This window comes from Punica granatum, chromosome 2, assembly GCF_007655135.1.
Source record: "Punica granatum isolate Tunisia-2019 chromosome 2, ASM765513v2, whole genome shotgun sequence".
NCBI lineage: Eukaryota > Viridiplantae > Streptophyta > Magnoliopsida > Myrtales > Lythraceae > Punica > Punica granatum.
In genome coordinates this window covers 22,324,744-22,339,827 of record NC_045128.1, presented here as the reverse complement: position 1 = coordinate 22,339,827, position 15,084 = coordinate 22,324,744, and the positions used below count along the sequence as shown (strand labels likewise).

At 36.7% G+C, this 15,084-nt stretch overlaps 1 protein-coding gene, 1 non-coding gene and 1 pseudogene across 3 annotated transcripts; 2 read left to right on the top strand and 1 right to left on the bottom strand.

Annotated features, from left to right (window-relative positions):
- Positions 1 to 1,323: 1,323 nt before the first annotated feature.
- On the bottom strand, positions 1,324 to 8,560 carry LOC116194696 (TBC1 domain family member 13-like). Of its 2 annotated transcripts, XM_031523572.1 has the most exons (9): positions 8,126 to 8,560; positions 7,908 to 8,000; positions 7,578 to 7,682; positions 6,426 to 6,578; positions 4,895 to 4,993; positions 4,688 to 4,816; positions 3,233 to 3,412; positions 1,881 to 1,997; positions 1,324 to 1,801 (listed from the first exon to the last, which is right to left on the bottom strand). In XM_031523572.1, exons 1-9 carry the CDS (start codon positions 8,378 to 8,380, stop codon positions 1,637 to 1,639), a joined length of 1,296 nt encoding a protein of 431 aa, XP_031379432.1. In that variant the 5' UTR covers positions 8,381 to 8,560; the 3' UTR covers positions 1,324 to 1,636. The 2 variants fall into 2 exon arrangements, with proteins under 2 accessions (XP_031379432.1, XP_031379433.1); XM_031523573.1 differs by lacking the exon at positions 6,426 to 6,578 and having other exon boundaries at positions 8,126 to 8,559.
- A 6,029-nt stretch (positions 8,561 to 14,589) lies between these two features.
- LOC116198265 lies at positions 14,590 to 14,708 on the top strand. The gene has a single exon (XR_004155210.1). It is a non-coding gene; the product is annotated as a 5S ribosomal RNA (ribosomal RNA).
- A 171-nt stretch (positions 14,709 to 14,879) lies between these two features.
- Positions 14,880 to 14,998, top strand: LOC116198267 (annotated as a pseudogene).
- Positions 14,999 to 15,084: the final 86 nt, after the last annotated feature.

The window sequence follows — 15,084 nt, the reverse complement described above, 5'->3', positions numbered from 1 at the left end:
TTAATTCTTGTCGAAAAACTAACACCACACAGTACAAAATTTCTTTGAAATCACACTACAACACAAAAAAAAATCATTTCACAAGACATCACATAAATTTTTATCTTTATCACTGAGTTGCTATTGGTATTCTGTCAAAAATTGGATGGACAACCTTTTTAGGGGTACATTCGCACAAAAGGAAACTTGGGAGACTAAATTTCATTAAATAAAATAAAAATAATATAAAACTAATTAAAAAAGAAAAAAAATAGGAAAAGGATGGTTATGGTTGGGTCTCCCCCACTAGCCACCCAACCCCGATTGAGTCACCGGTCAACGCCGGCCAAGCTGGCGACCCCAAGTCGGGGTGTGGATGGCTTTCCCCAATTGGGGGGATCCCAGCCGCTAGGATCTCCTAGATTAAGGGGTCGGGGCTCTAACTCCGTCCACTGACCGTGCGATTGAGGTTGCCTGCTTGGCCGGACTAGGTCGGTGACCCTAATTGGGGGGTCGATAGCCGGTAGCTGAGCCCTCGACCTCTCCAATTTGGGGGGACCCTCGCGGCTGGGATTCCCAAATTGGAGGGGCGGAGGGCTCCCTCGATTGGGATTGTCGGCCTTATTTGAGCAGGTTGGCAACCTCAATCGAGGGGTCGATGGCCAGTGGAGAGCCCTCATCCACCTCTCGATCAGCCACCATTTCTCTCTTTCCCTCTCTCTCTTTTTTCTAATAATTTTGTATTGTTTAGTATAATTTAGTCCCTAAAGTTGCCTTTTGAGCAAAAGTACACATAAAAAAGTTGCCACGTCAGAATTCCATCCAATTCTTGACGGATCACCAATGGCATGCTACACGGTGATTAAAAAAAATAAAAATTTACGTGTTGTCTCATTAAATGATTTTGTTTTGTGTTGCAGTGTAATTTTCGAATAAATTTTGTGCTGTATGGTGTTATTTTCTATTATTGTATCATTTTACATGCATATGTTCTATCGTTCGAGTATTATATATTTTATCAAAGAAAATTTCATGGGCAATGCACATATAAATTCACTAGTATTGATAAAGGTTTCCCAAAATATATGTACATGTATTGAATAAGGAAGGGATCACCATGCAATGCTCTTTCTGGTTAGTTCACCGGGCTATCCCTTGCACTTTTTGTAGGATCTGACCCCGAAACTCTCTCAAATGTGGTCCCTCATCTTTCACATTGTTCGACACTAACTGATAAATGTCGACATGTGAGCATGGTCCATTCCGCAAATCCCTCCCCAGCCAAAACCACCACAATACGAGGAATCAAATGATGACATGTTTAAAAATATGAGCGAGAAACAATTTAAAAAGAAACTGACAGCACAATTTCCCACTGGAGAACCAAAGAATCGTGTTACACTATCTTGTAATACAAAGTAGCCGTAGTTTCTTAACCTGAGCCTTTTCTCCTGTAAACAAGACAGGAGGAAAAACCGAAAAACTTTTTTCACTAGAAAAGAGAGAAGATTAATGAGAAATGAAAGACACTATGAGCATTACTATATCCTATGGAAGCTGTTTACAATTTACATACAAGCTTTTTACTGAAATACAAAATGGAGGGAGAACACAAATGCAGGAGAGGAAGAAGAATCAATCAAACTTGACCTGGGAGTTAACACGACAGTTTTGCGCGCAATTTATTGGCCACATACATCAGATGGCTGATGTTTGTTGAGGGGTAGTGTTGAAGTAGCTTAAGATTTGAAGTGAAATCTCCAGCTAGCAGACGTCTTCGAACAAGAATTAACATAGCACAGCACACGCGAAGCAAGGTCTCCTGCAGGTTGCAAGATAAGATTGCATTGTTGTAGGATTCCATTTAAGTATGTAAGGATAAAAATTGAAAGGATCATTACCTGAGGACCCTCTGGATCACTTAGAAGTGTGTCCCAAATGCGAATGCTATCCGCAAAATTAAATTCCTGTGTCAACAAGAGTGTAATCCACCTGAACGCATAGAACTGGGGATTGACCTAACAATTTTCAAACACAAGAGTAAGACAGTCATATTCAAATAATATGCAGTCAAGGGGCTTCACAGAAAATTGCGGTTCATGAAAATCTTGTAAGAGATAATACATCGTAATGGAGCTTAAAGATACACAACCCAGCAAGGTAGAAGTTTATACTGAAAAGCATTTCTGCGAGGGCATGGACAAACCCTCACTTAGAAAAATGTATGAGAGTCTGATTTGTGAGAACCTACTTGCAATGAGGCACTCGGCAACAAACAAAAGATGCATGAAATGCTCCGAAGATAATTTTCTGTATTTGATATGAGTCAAAGGAAAGCCAAAGGCGCACATACAGGACACATGGGCATTGTTCGTAAACCATCTTTTGGATCAAAATCTAAAGGGCTATGATATAGACATATATAATCCAAAACGAAACACAATACCAAATCAGATATCGTCCACAATCACCAACAACAGTTATTTTGCAAAGAGGCAAGTATTACAGCAAGTATTAGCCTTATATGAAGTTTCTATCTCATTCAGCCAAAAGTTTCTATTCAACGTTAGAAAGTGTTTACATGTAAGAAGGAAAGAATGATGGGAAAACAGAAAAATGGACGAGGATGAAGAAATATGTGGAACATTTAACAAGGAGAGAGCTCTTGCTCATAATGAGGCTTTGCCTTCCGCAGCTGGACTTTTTGATCGGCTAAATGAAACATGCAAAATATCTCCATCAACTTTAGCTTTTCCATCCATTCAATCATCGTCAAGGATGTAGACTCACTAGTAAGGACACGAGCTAGATTCCATGACACCCCCTGTATTTTTGTTAAAAGATATTGACACTCCTAATTTCAAGTATGCTGAGACTCGTTGTAAGTTTTAAGAGGGCATTTGCACACTTTTGTGCCAAGGGTAGTGTACTTTGAAAATTTACTTTTGAAAACCTTCAGTGATGCCAAAATACTATAAGGGGTGTTGGGTGTCCTATTTTGAACCGGCGGTGTCCGCGTCCTTTAATGAAAATACAGTAGGTGTAAATGGAACTTGTCCAAGGATATATATATTACCTAAGAATATATAGTGCTAATGCTGCGAACTAGTCAATGAATAAAAATGAGCGGTATATGCTTCTTAAATGAATCTGTACTTCCTCCAATTCGACTAAGAGTAAGAGATCTAACGACTTCCTTTATCAAAAACCAATTATAATAAATAGTCCCCCAAAAGAATATAGCAAAACATACCTTGGTTGTGACCTCCAGGTGCCGCCACAGTTCCTCGTCATGCTCCTTTAGGAGCTGTGACAACCTTGTAAGTGTTGAACGGATTCCCACGACACTGTTGTCCAGTTGCTGACACAAGTTATCTCGAAATCCACTCAATAACTCAGAGAAGCAAAAGAATGTATCTGCCTCAGCTGCTCTCTGCAGAACATATTAATGACATGATGAAAACAATTGAATGGCATAAAAAGAACACATTTGAACATTGCCAATGGCTTGGGATATAAACCTTTACAGGAGAAGGCAATGCCACGTAATAGTCATACTTAGTCAAGTGTAACTAGTTAAATGTTAAATGAATGTGAAATGAAAAACATTATTAATACAAGTTAAAACTAAAATAAATCTCAGTAATGCTGCAGGACACCACACCACAAAATAATTGGATGATGCCGTTAACACGCATCACAAAAAAAAAAAAAAAAAGGTTTTGAAGGTCAGTCCCTGGTGTTCTACTCCATTTCCATCCTTGAATTTGACCCTACTTGACTTAGATTTCCATCCTTGGATTCAATCTTGCATGCACCATCAGCACTGTTACAGATGAAATTATACACAACTTCTGGAAAACCCAAGATGAGTAGCCATTACCCATTACTGAGCAGATAAATGAGTTTGCAGTATATGTACATGAAATAAGAGCTTTCATTATTTCAGCCACCCGACGACAGAGATTGAAGCCCTTTTTTCCTAAATTTTTTGCTTCATTTCGTAGATCTAAGATTAACATCAACATATTCAACGTTATTAGTCCAGCATATGTCCTATGAATAATAGCACGCATACTAGGTGAAACCCATGGGATTATACTAAAAATAGTGCAAGACAAACTAACATAGCCTCAATAATGCTGGGAATCATCACTTGAGGACAAATTTACGAATGTAAAATTGATAGAAAAGGCACTTAAATATTAAGTATCAATAATATAAATAATATGAAAATATCAATGTATGCATATCATATAATATAGACTTTTCCCTACCATTCCCCTACATCAACCATAACCGTGTATGCAGCAAAAAAAGATCATATACCGGGAAAGACCTTTTTCCCCTATATTAACTGTTGTGTGTAAATATTTTTCCATGAAGAGGTAAATTTTGATTAGGATGGCCGCTAGCCCCTTTTAGACAACAAATCAGGAATATCCTTGAGTTAATGTTTGCAGAAGAAAGATGAGAATAATAAAAAATCAAGTAGTCAGATGATGTCTAACCATTTAACCATAAGTTTCTGGACACCAGAATTACTTTATGCATTTTACTTGGACAACTGCCAAAAAGATCGACACAATGCGTTTATGGTTTGATCTAGGTTCTAACCACAAACCTGATAAGTCGCTGGCAGCAGAATCATATTTCAATACAGAAAGAAAATCATAAAAACAAATTGAGAAAAGTGAAAGACACATACCGCATTATCTAGATCAGTATCGTTTCTGAATACATAGAATAGTGGAGCCAAAACCTCATTCATTCCTTGGACATATCTTATGCCAGGATTTAACTTTGCAAATACAATCAGAATACTCCTTAGAGCCTCCTGGAGATGTGGGATAGAAAAAAAATCAGAAATATGCCTCCAACATCCATACAGGGTAGGCCAAGTGAGAAACCAAACCTGATTGGATTTTGCATATTGTGAATCTCCAGAGAAGAAAGGCATGTCTGGATGAGTACGTTTGACATCCCTATCAATCTGTTCAATAATCTCTGCATCCTACACAACTCACAAAAAACAAAGGGCAAGGTGACACACATGTATAAGTTAAATAGCTCATTGGCAGTTGATGTTTTTACATATTCTCATAGCTTTATACAAGCGTGTAACAGCAAACCTAATTGCTTGTCTCATACATTCGAAACAATAAGGACATGTAATTCAATAATATTATTGAATTTCCAGCATTTTATTCCATGCTATTTCCATTCCACTACTCTTAAATGACCCACGAGTTTTGTCATGCTAATAGCAGAAGTTAGCATTTTAAATGCCAGAGAAACAATAAAAATAATAATCAGTTCCTAGGAAAAGAGATACAACATTGTACTTTACATCAACTCTTCAATTGAACATAAGCAAAGTCCATTTCCTCAGATGATAATGTCAGCTTCCTCATACTTTCACAGTCAGATTGGCCTAGTAAAAACAGAGAGATGGAAATTGTATAAAAGATGGACAAATTCCCATTGCCTATTTTCATATGCTCAGCCTTACTAGTGCTATGCATATCAGTCATCAATATCTATTTTACAAGTTGGAGAGGAAAGTAGCTGGTGCAACTTTCATTCTCCCAAAAATGCTCATCACAAAATAATATAATCAATTAAGAACTACTGGATTAGGGAAAGTTAAAGGGTAATTTTGTCAATTCAAATCTTTAGTAACCATCAACTTCTATGTTCTCTCATTATTCTCTCTCCCTCTCCCCCTTTCACTTCCCACTCTGTCCGCCCACCATTCCCTCTTTTTTCTCTCTCCTCTCACTGTTTCTATTTTTATTTAAAAATAAATGAAAACCTTTGTTCAATCTCTAAAATAATATATACACATCAAAAGATAATGAAAAATAATCATATTTTTGCAGAGATTTTTAAAACAACAACAAAACAATAACACCAGACTGCGTAGCATAGGTACAGCTCTTGTTTTGTCAAGATGGAAGACGACCATCACCTAAACTAGCTTGTTGAAAATAGTGTTCATCAACTATGTTCTAAGGCCACCTTGGCATGTTAGCATTCATCAAGACAAGCACATATATAGCAGCTGGAACCAATCACAAAATATTGACTTTAAATAGATCTACATTGTACAAAGATATATATCAAAATGCACAATATAGTCACTGCCATATGATCTAAGAACCTGCTGAAAGAGAATCCATTACAGATTCAAATCCAGTAACAATTTCATGCCAAACCAGAACTTGGAAATATCGCTCTTTTTTGTATATATATCTTTAGCAAGCTTCAGAAGGAAGTTGGATCTCATGTAATGAATTGAAATGAAAATCCAAACTCTCAAACTATGAGAATTTACAACATAATCAATTACTAAAGTGCTTAGACATAATTTACAAATACCACACTTTAATAGTTTGTCCGTCTCATATATTGTAAATCTACAGCTTAAGTGCTTTCCAAAATACCTGAAAGAACTGATTCCAGATGCTGCTCTTCCCAAGGCTCAATGGATGCTCCCCATGAGTTAGTCCTGATCGTCTAAGCACACCTCTAATTTGACATTTTGACTCATCATTGTCACCACTTGTGGATTTTTCCAACCTCCTTGTGATTTCTGACTAACTAGCCACAAAAGTTTCAGACATCCACACTCTTAAGGGACGAAATGGAAGAGGAAAACTCAACAAAATAGCAATTACCAAATAGAAATTCATTGAAAGAACCGACTATTTTCATCTAGCCAGTATCATGCTCAGACATAGCTAATTTGGCCAGACTAAGGAACAAAATTGACACAATAGCCATGGTAAGAACATGACATGAACTTCATGTTAATATTAAGTAATAGAATGACTCAGAGAAGTGTAATACACTTTTTCAGAGGTGCAAAAGGATTTGGAAAAGAGACAGCAGCAGAAATGTGTTGCAAAATCCTATTCATTAAACACTTGGGATAGAAATCTCAAACAATGCATCAAAGCAACCACTACTGTCTTTCTTTACTCATTCATATATCTGGCAGCATCTGAAATCCATCCTGATAATTGAAAAGTGAGCTGTGCCCAAAATAAGGGAAAAAACCAGGGGAGGAAAGCAACCAGGAACAAGCTTACAGATGCTTGTCTCTTTTAATGAGAAGTAGATAAAACACAGACACTTCTCGTGCGAAGCCAGAAGGCAAAGACTATTTTAGCATCACATAGCAACACAACTTGTAATCGCAATCGGGGTGAAAAGTAAGATTTCTGGTTGAAAAATAATTGCCACTGATTTAAAGGATGCTACATAACCCATTGGCAGTCATGGATGCTACATAACCAATTGGCATAGTCACAGGGAAAAATAATATTAAGGGTCTATTTAATGAAGGTCTTATCTCCTTTCAGCAAATATAGCTCAGCATCACACAACGTGTTAATGACAGTTACCTACTTTGATCTTGATGTATCTACTTCTATCAAAAATACGAAACTGTCCAAGAAGTAAGTCTATTAGAATTACGGCTTCCATTCTTGAGAAAGAAGCAAAGTATCGGAGCCCTTACATGTTCCAATAACCACACTGTTTAGACCAAGGACGTGAGGTGATCAAGACTAAAGATGACCAAATGCACTTACAGGATTCATCAAAAGCTCTGTCTTGAAGTTTTTGTACTGTGATCTCTTCTTGGCAAGTTCAGACAGCCAAAGCGCACGATCTGGGGGCAAATACCCCAGCAAAAGCTGCCATAAACATTACTTGTAGGTTACAACCTAGTTCATCCTCTGCATCATTGCACTGGAGACGACACGAATACTAAAAAAATATTGAGAAAAAGAGAATCTTCTTTGCCACTGAACGATTAATCAATAAAAGTCACAACTTCTCATATCAATCAATACATACAACTTATAGAACAAAAGCAATATCATTGCAAAAGTTCAATGAGTACACAGACAGAAACAAACCTTCCACACCACTGGACGAATCCCGGCACCATCCGGTATTCCCAGGGACGCAATTCTCCTCAACTCACGCATGTTTATCACCTTACTCGACAGCTGAATACAGGAACAACAGCTCAGTTTCGTCCCTCCCAAGATTCAAATTGTCCCAGTACAGAGATTTGCAAGAATGTACTTTTGAACCGCCATATAGGGGCGTGGAAGCGAGGGAGAAACCTGACCTCCGTCAAGAGCTGAGACTGTCGCGAGATTTCCTCGGCGGAAGGGCTTTCGGAAACTCCGTTTTCATCGTCATTTGCGCGTCTCCTGGAATCATCAGGCTCCGGCCTAGGAGGGTCCGGGGCAGGGGCGGCCGGCGCCGGAGGCTCTGCAGGCGGGTCGGGGTCAGCGTACCGGAGGATGCGCTCATCGTCGGGCGGGGGCCTCGAGGACCAGAGCGAGTTGTTAAGCCAATCAGGCACTCGCTTCTTGACCATTCGAACCACCGATGGAACAGACGCAGAAGCAAGCGGAGGTCGGGGACCTGAATTGAAGCCTCTGCGAGTTCTTCTTCCTCCTCCTTCTTCTTCCTTCTTCCCTTCTTCTTCTTCTCTCCGTCGAGGGAGGGCGGATGTGCTATGAGAAATGATCCGCTACGTGAAGCCTGCGGTGGGCCTCTGAATGAGCAATACAATTATTGCCACGTTAACTCATCGAACACCAAAGCCAAAAAGTATGTCATGAGTTACGGGGCGAATAAACTATGTTTCTGCAAATCATCAGAGACAGCTAGAAATTGCAATATGATTATAATCTCATTGCAAATAAATAAACTAGAAATGACCCGCACAGGACATTAAACGTAAGTTTTGTTTATAAATTTTACATGCGGTAAGAGCAGTTGTCTAAGTTATTTTTTATCCTTTAAATTACATTATTTGAAACAATAATTTATTATATTATATCAAGTGATAAATATTAATTTGTGGAAGTTATAATCTCACACCTTATCGAAAAAGGTAATAATAATTATCTATATTAATATAAGAAATTAAAGGTAAGATTTTTCGTTTTATTTTCACTTTTCGATATTATCCATGACTCATTGTATCTATTTAATTATAGCTACTAATTTATGATAAATTAATAATTTCACTTAAATAACTTTCTATGCCACCCCACGTCTATCTCTTTTTCCGCCCTTCCCTGCTGTATTTATGGATTCTAGATCGCCCCTTTCTTCTTGGCCAAAAAACTATCCATTTCTATTTCTTCACCTTGGGAAAAAAAAAAGCCCCTTCAAATAGAAGGGAAAAAAAAAAGGTCTTTCCTTTCTTTCTTTCTTCAACCTGAATTATCCTTTTAGTACCATATTAAGTTCAAAATTTTAATAAGTAGAAGGTTATTATAATATATCATCAAAATAATTGTGAATTCTGGAAGTTGTCAAAGATTTCATTAAATCGAACGCCTATTTGCTATTATATCTTTATTTTTATTAGGGAAAATTATATAATAAAAAACATAAATTTTGTAAAGCGTCTCAGTTTTGTCCTAAATTTTATTTTATAACAAAAAAAATCACATGTTTTGATAATCGTATCATATTTGACCTACGTTACTATTCCGTTAATATTTCCGTCTATTTGCCTAAGTGAAATTTATGGACTTACCAAATTTGCACATCATTTGATCATCTTCTCTTTTCTTTAAAAAAATAACTTAATTTTTCATAAAAGTCTTAGTTTTGTTTAGATTTTGATTTGTAATTTTAAAAAAATACATGTCAACACTCTGTTTTGGTCCACCGGCTCCAAAAGAGAACATCAACAGCATTCTTGACTACAACCCGAAAACTATTACAGAAGAAGACCCAGTAAACCCCGAGATATTATTCACAGCTAGATCAGCTGGGTTACTTCCCGCTGATAGATGACAGAAATGACAATTTTGCCCTCCTCCTTGTGATCATGCTAGGTTATCGATTTCGAATTTTTCTCGTGCTGCGATCCTCTGTGCATCACTCTCAGGGCCGGATTACTTCCCACCGATAGATGACAAAAATGACGATTTTGCCCCTCCTCCTTGTGGTCATGCTAGGTTGTCGATTTTGAATTTTCCTCGTGCTGCGATCCTTCGTGCATCGCTCATGGGGCCGTTCGGTTGACTTGGCTGACTCGGCTGTGAATAGTAACCTGGGGTTTACTGGATCTTCTTCTGTAATAGTTTCCGGGTTGTAGTTAAGAATGTTGTTGATGTTCTCTCCTAGGTGAACAAAAACGGAGTGCTAACATGTATTTTTTTACAATTACAAATCAAAATCTAGAACAAAACTAAGATTTTTATAAAAACTTAGGTTATTTTTGTAAAGAAAAGAGAAGATGGTCAAATGATGTGCAAATTTGGTGGGTCGCATGAAATCCACGTAGGCAGATAGACTTAAATCTTAACGGAATAGTAACGGAGGCCAAATCTGATACGATTATCAAATCATGTGGTTTTTTTGTTATAAAGTAAATTTAGGACAAAACTGAGACGTTTTACAAAATTTAGATTTTTTTTGTAATTTGCCCTTTTTATTATTATCTAATGTCCTATGCGTAGCACGGACGCACTTCTAGTATTATATAATTTTGATAATGTGAAAACAGATTTTTAAAGGGTCTAAGAGAAGTTAATAAAATTTATACAAATTATAATAGGTAGAGCGATAAACCTGGTGATATAGCTTAAGAAAAAAAATTAAAATTCGAAATTGACTTTTCAAGTGGAGAGTTAATTTGGTGACATCAATTTTATAACCACGTGAATTGGAAATAATTATGTTTTAAATGAAAAATTGGGGGAAAAAAGAAGAATTTTTTCTTTGTATAAGATGAACGCATAGAAGCAGAAGAGATGTGGGGAGCGACAGAGAAAGTGGGGGAGGGCGAGTAGAGGAGAGAAAATAAGGGAAGTAGGGCAGTTTTTTAAGTAAAATTACAACTATAACTTTAAATTTAGTGATGATTGTTATTCGTTGAATTCATTTTACTAATGGTAGTTTGGGAAGTAAAAGTGAGAAGAAAATTTCTTTTAGCCTTTATAATAGGAGATATATTATGTGAATAAATTTTTCAAAAAAAGACTCCTTTTACGGAAATTTTTTTCCCAAATAGGGTAATATGTACGGGGCACGTGACCAATGAAAAGAGAGAGACCCTAAGAACGACACAGTTGGAGGATAGAAGTCCCAAAAATATCATTGAATAACAGCGTTGCAAGGCCAATCTTGGATGCCTATAGAAATAAATTTTAACTAACTGATAGTACTAGATTGATATCTACGCTACACTCGAACTTTACTAAAACTCGTAGAATGGGTCACTCTTCCCCTTTCTTTCATGCTGTCCTCATAAATCAGAATGGGTTATTCTTCCCTTTTATTCTTGTCACCGTAAAAAATTTCAGCAGAATTTCTCCTAAAATTTTTCGATATCCAATATCATATAACTATTCATATAAAACATGTCTTCCATAAACTCCCAAATATATATAACTAATCAAGCAAGCTTTAATATGTATATACATCTCAAAAGAGAATATATATATATATATTTTCATCCACATCAATACACCAATTAAACAAAAGTTTTAGGTCGTAATACACTCAAATACATTCTATACAAAAAGAATACATATCAAATAACTAAGGTTCCTACATAGTCTTCTGAGCTGATCCCCAATATAAACAGTGGTTCTCCCACGCAGCTAGAAGTTTACCTAGAAAAATATATATAAAGTGTGAGTTGCATCTCAGTGAGAACAAAATTTCAAAGTAAAATGAACTATTAAGTGAATATTAATCTTTAATTAACTATATAAATATATATATATATATATATATCCATAAAACATACACTACATCCAAATACATCAACTAATACCTTCCAAATCAACAATATTTGTCCATAAAATATTTTGTACATCACGAACGAACATTTACAAATCTCAACATTTTATATAAATCAAGTATCCAATATATTCCACCATAATGTTAGAACATGCCTTTAATTCACTAGCATAATAATTTCATACAATAATGTACAATTTATACAAGTACTTCATAGTGTCCAAGCTTGAGCAATCACATAACACGACACGCAACTCAATTTCGCATAATCATCAAATACCCATCAAGTCAGCATTTCATAGCAAATCACTATCCAAGCACTCAATAGATCAGGCCACACACTTAAGTATGTTTAGAACACATTCAGACAATACCAACCATCACCATATCCAATCTCAATCAATCATCACATCTCCAACAATCAGACCAGACAAACAATATACAACACAACCAAACAATATAGTCATAGAGTTGCATTTCCTCGCAACAAAGTTGTGACGGTACCATGACCCCGTACATCTCGAATAATTTATTCCCATGTCCTCATAAACATATCTCATAAGCGGGGGCCGCTTATTAACTTATGGCGGTAAGAGTTGACCACCTATTTGTATTCCGTCGGATCTAGTGGCCGATCAGCCCCTATTTGTATTTCGTCGGGTCCAGCGGCTGATCAGGCCCCTATTTATATTCCGCCGGGTCCAACGACCGATTAGGTCCTATTTGTATTCCGCTAGGTCCAGCGGCCCCATGGCTGTAACAATCAAATAATATCAGTATACACAAACACAATCACAATCATATTACAATGTTATCATATTGTCATCACATATACACAATCAACATGCACAATCACATCATACATCTCGAGTCAAAATGAGACATAAATGGCAATATCTCTCAAATCCCTTCACAAAACATAGCAAGACCAATTTCGTAATCTCTAACTATCACAATATTCTTCTTAATAATTTATATAACTATAATACATCATTTCACAAGGGAATATAGTACTCGCAGACAATTCCTAAAAGAATAGTTCACTGGCTCGAGCTTTCAGAATTCAGATATTCGGTCTCCTCGATCCCTATCCATTACAATTATAAAATATCACCTGATATGCAAAATAATATCATAATACACATGTTGGTTATGTCAAACTGCTTTTCCACTTTATATAAAGCTGAAAAATACTTTAATGAACAAATCCTTCATTAATCTACTAATGAAAACATTAAAAATAAAACTTCATCTACCCCCATGATCAAACTTTCAGCCAAACAATCACAATCAATAGAAATTATCAAGTATAAATTCAGCATGTAAATTCGAATCCTTTGTCATAACCCAAAAAACCCAATCAAATTCCTTCAGCTCATGACATGACTAAACTCATATAAGGAAGATACAACTAAATATATAAGCTCAACCCCTTCATCAAAGCTATACAATTATTGTCTCTTCTCATTTCTTCTCCTCTTGCTCAAGAGACATGCAAAACAAAGAACGAGAAACAAAAAGAATCGAGGCAAATGCAAATATAGGAACAATGGAACGAGTTCAAGATAAACTTAACAAAAGTGAGTTTCGAGATTCTCAAATCAACTCTGATCCCGATTCAAATATCCCTTAATTCGACTATGGAATGCCCAAAATAACATGAAAAGTTGGGGAGAATGACCTCAAAGCATATAGGAATGAAGACAACTTACCATATAACATGAAGGTGACCGAAACGAGCCTCTATAGGCCTCACTCATGACTAGACAACAGCAAGGTTATTTAAATCGATCTTACGGAGACCCAAATATAAGTAATTAGGCATCCAGAAGCATCTATAATTTATTTTAGTATATGCTCCAAATTGAGATCAACCAAACAGAGGATGAATCAACTAAACAAGCACCCAAAATACGACTTGAGACTAAGCAAATATCATCCTTCATATATTAGTCAATTCAACCACATATTTAGATACAACATAAAATCATCATGAACATGTAGAATCATCTTAAGTCGAACAAAGGATTGATAGGTAACTCAGCCTACACCTTAACCACTTCCTTTAGTAATCAAAAGGGTGTCAAAAACCTCAAATCATCTCATTCATTATCATATAATACAGCTCGTGCATAAAGCATAACATCAAATTGAATATGCATAAAATTGATCAAGAGAATAAGGGATTGATATGGAACTTAGCCGGCAACTTAAAATTGACAATAAACTGTCAAAATCGAGCTCAAACCTCCTAAATTAAACAAAGAAGCATCATATAATTTAGCCCAACTTCAAACCCAACCTCAAATCATCCAATTCGATTATATAAATCGCACCCGAATTGCACCAAGAACCATCAATCCACAACTCCAAATTAACCCATTTCTCTGATTCCCCAAATTCAATAACTCAGGTAGCTCAATCACTCCCAAGGAACGACAAGAACATCGCAATCAAGTACAAGGAAAGCACATGACATCGGAGAAAGCAATTTAGCAAAATACCTAAACACATTTGTTACTCGATTGCAAGCTAGACTCTTCATTCGTTCTCTTCCGCGCATGAACCCTCTTCTCTCTATTTCCATCATTGTGTATCGCTATTCCATGCAGAAAGAACAAAGCATCCTCTATCCCTCTCTTCCTCTTGAACCGTCCCTCTCTATTGCCATGTTTTCCAACTTCCTCGATATCAGAACGAAGCCAAACGAGCAAGAACAAGCAAGAGGAACATGAAATTGGCAATCGTAAAAAGCTACGGAATCAATTACAAGCTCATGAGATAAAAAAAGATAATTCGAGCGCAAAGGTTGATGAATGCGATCATACCAACACTAATACACTGGAACCCATTAGAACTCCGAAGTTAAAGGTGTTTGGGCGAGAGTAGTACTAGGAAGGGTGACCTCCTAGGAAGTTATCGTGTTGCACCCTTCCTTTTTAAATTTTTTGTTGCTCGGGGAATAGTAAGACGTTCGGGGAGAATCCACTCGATACGATTAAGATTTTTTTTGATAGGTACACATGCATGCGCTCAATCGCAAAAGACGTAAGTTTCGTGGTGAAATCCACTCGATAATTTCTTCATTTCATGTATGCACTCATTCGTGCATTTACATTTCCACTAATGCACCAGATACCATCAGAACTCAGAAGTTAAGCATGCTTTGGCGAGAGTAGTACTAGGATGGGTGACCTCCGAGGAAGTTCTCGTGTTGCACCTTTCATTTTTACATTTTTTGCTGCTCGGGAAATGGTAAGAGGTTCGACGAAAATCCGATCGATACGATTAAGATTTTGTGCACGCTCT

Coding starts and splice junctions, on each gene's coding strand:
- LOC116194696 (XM_031523572.1), bottom strand. CDS start 8,380: ATGGTCAAGAAGCGAGTGCCTGATTGGCTTAACAACTCGCTCTGGTCC. Junction 6,579..7,577: donor CAGAGCTTTTGATGAATCCT/GTAAGTGCATTT, acceptor GTGGCTAGTTAG/TCAGAAATCACAAGGAGGTT. Junction 3,413..4,687: donor ATACTGATCTAGATAATGCG/GTATGTGTCTTT, acceptor TATGTTCTGCAG/AGAGCAGCTGAGGCAGATAC.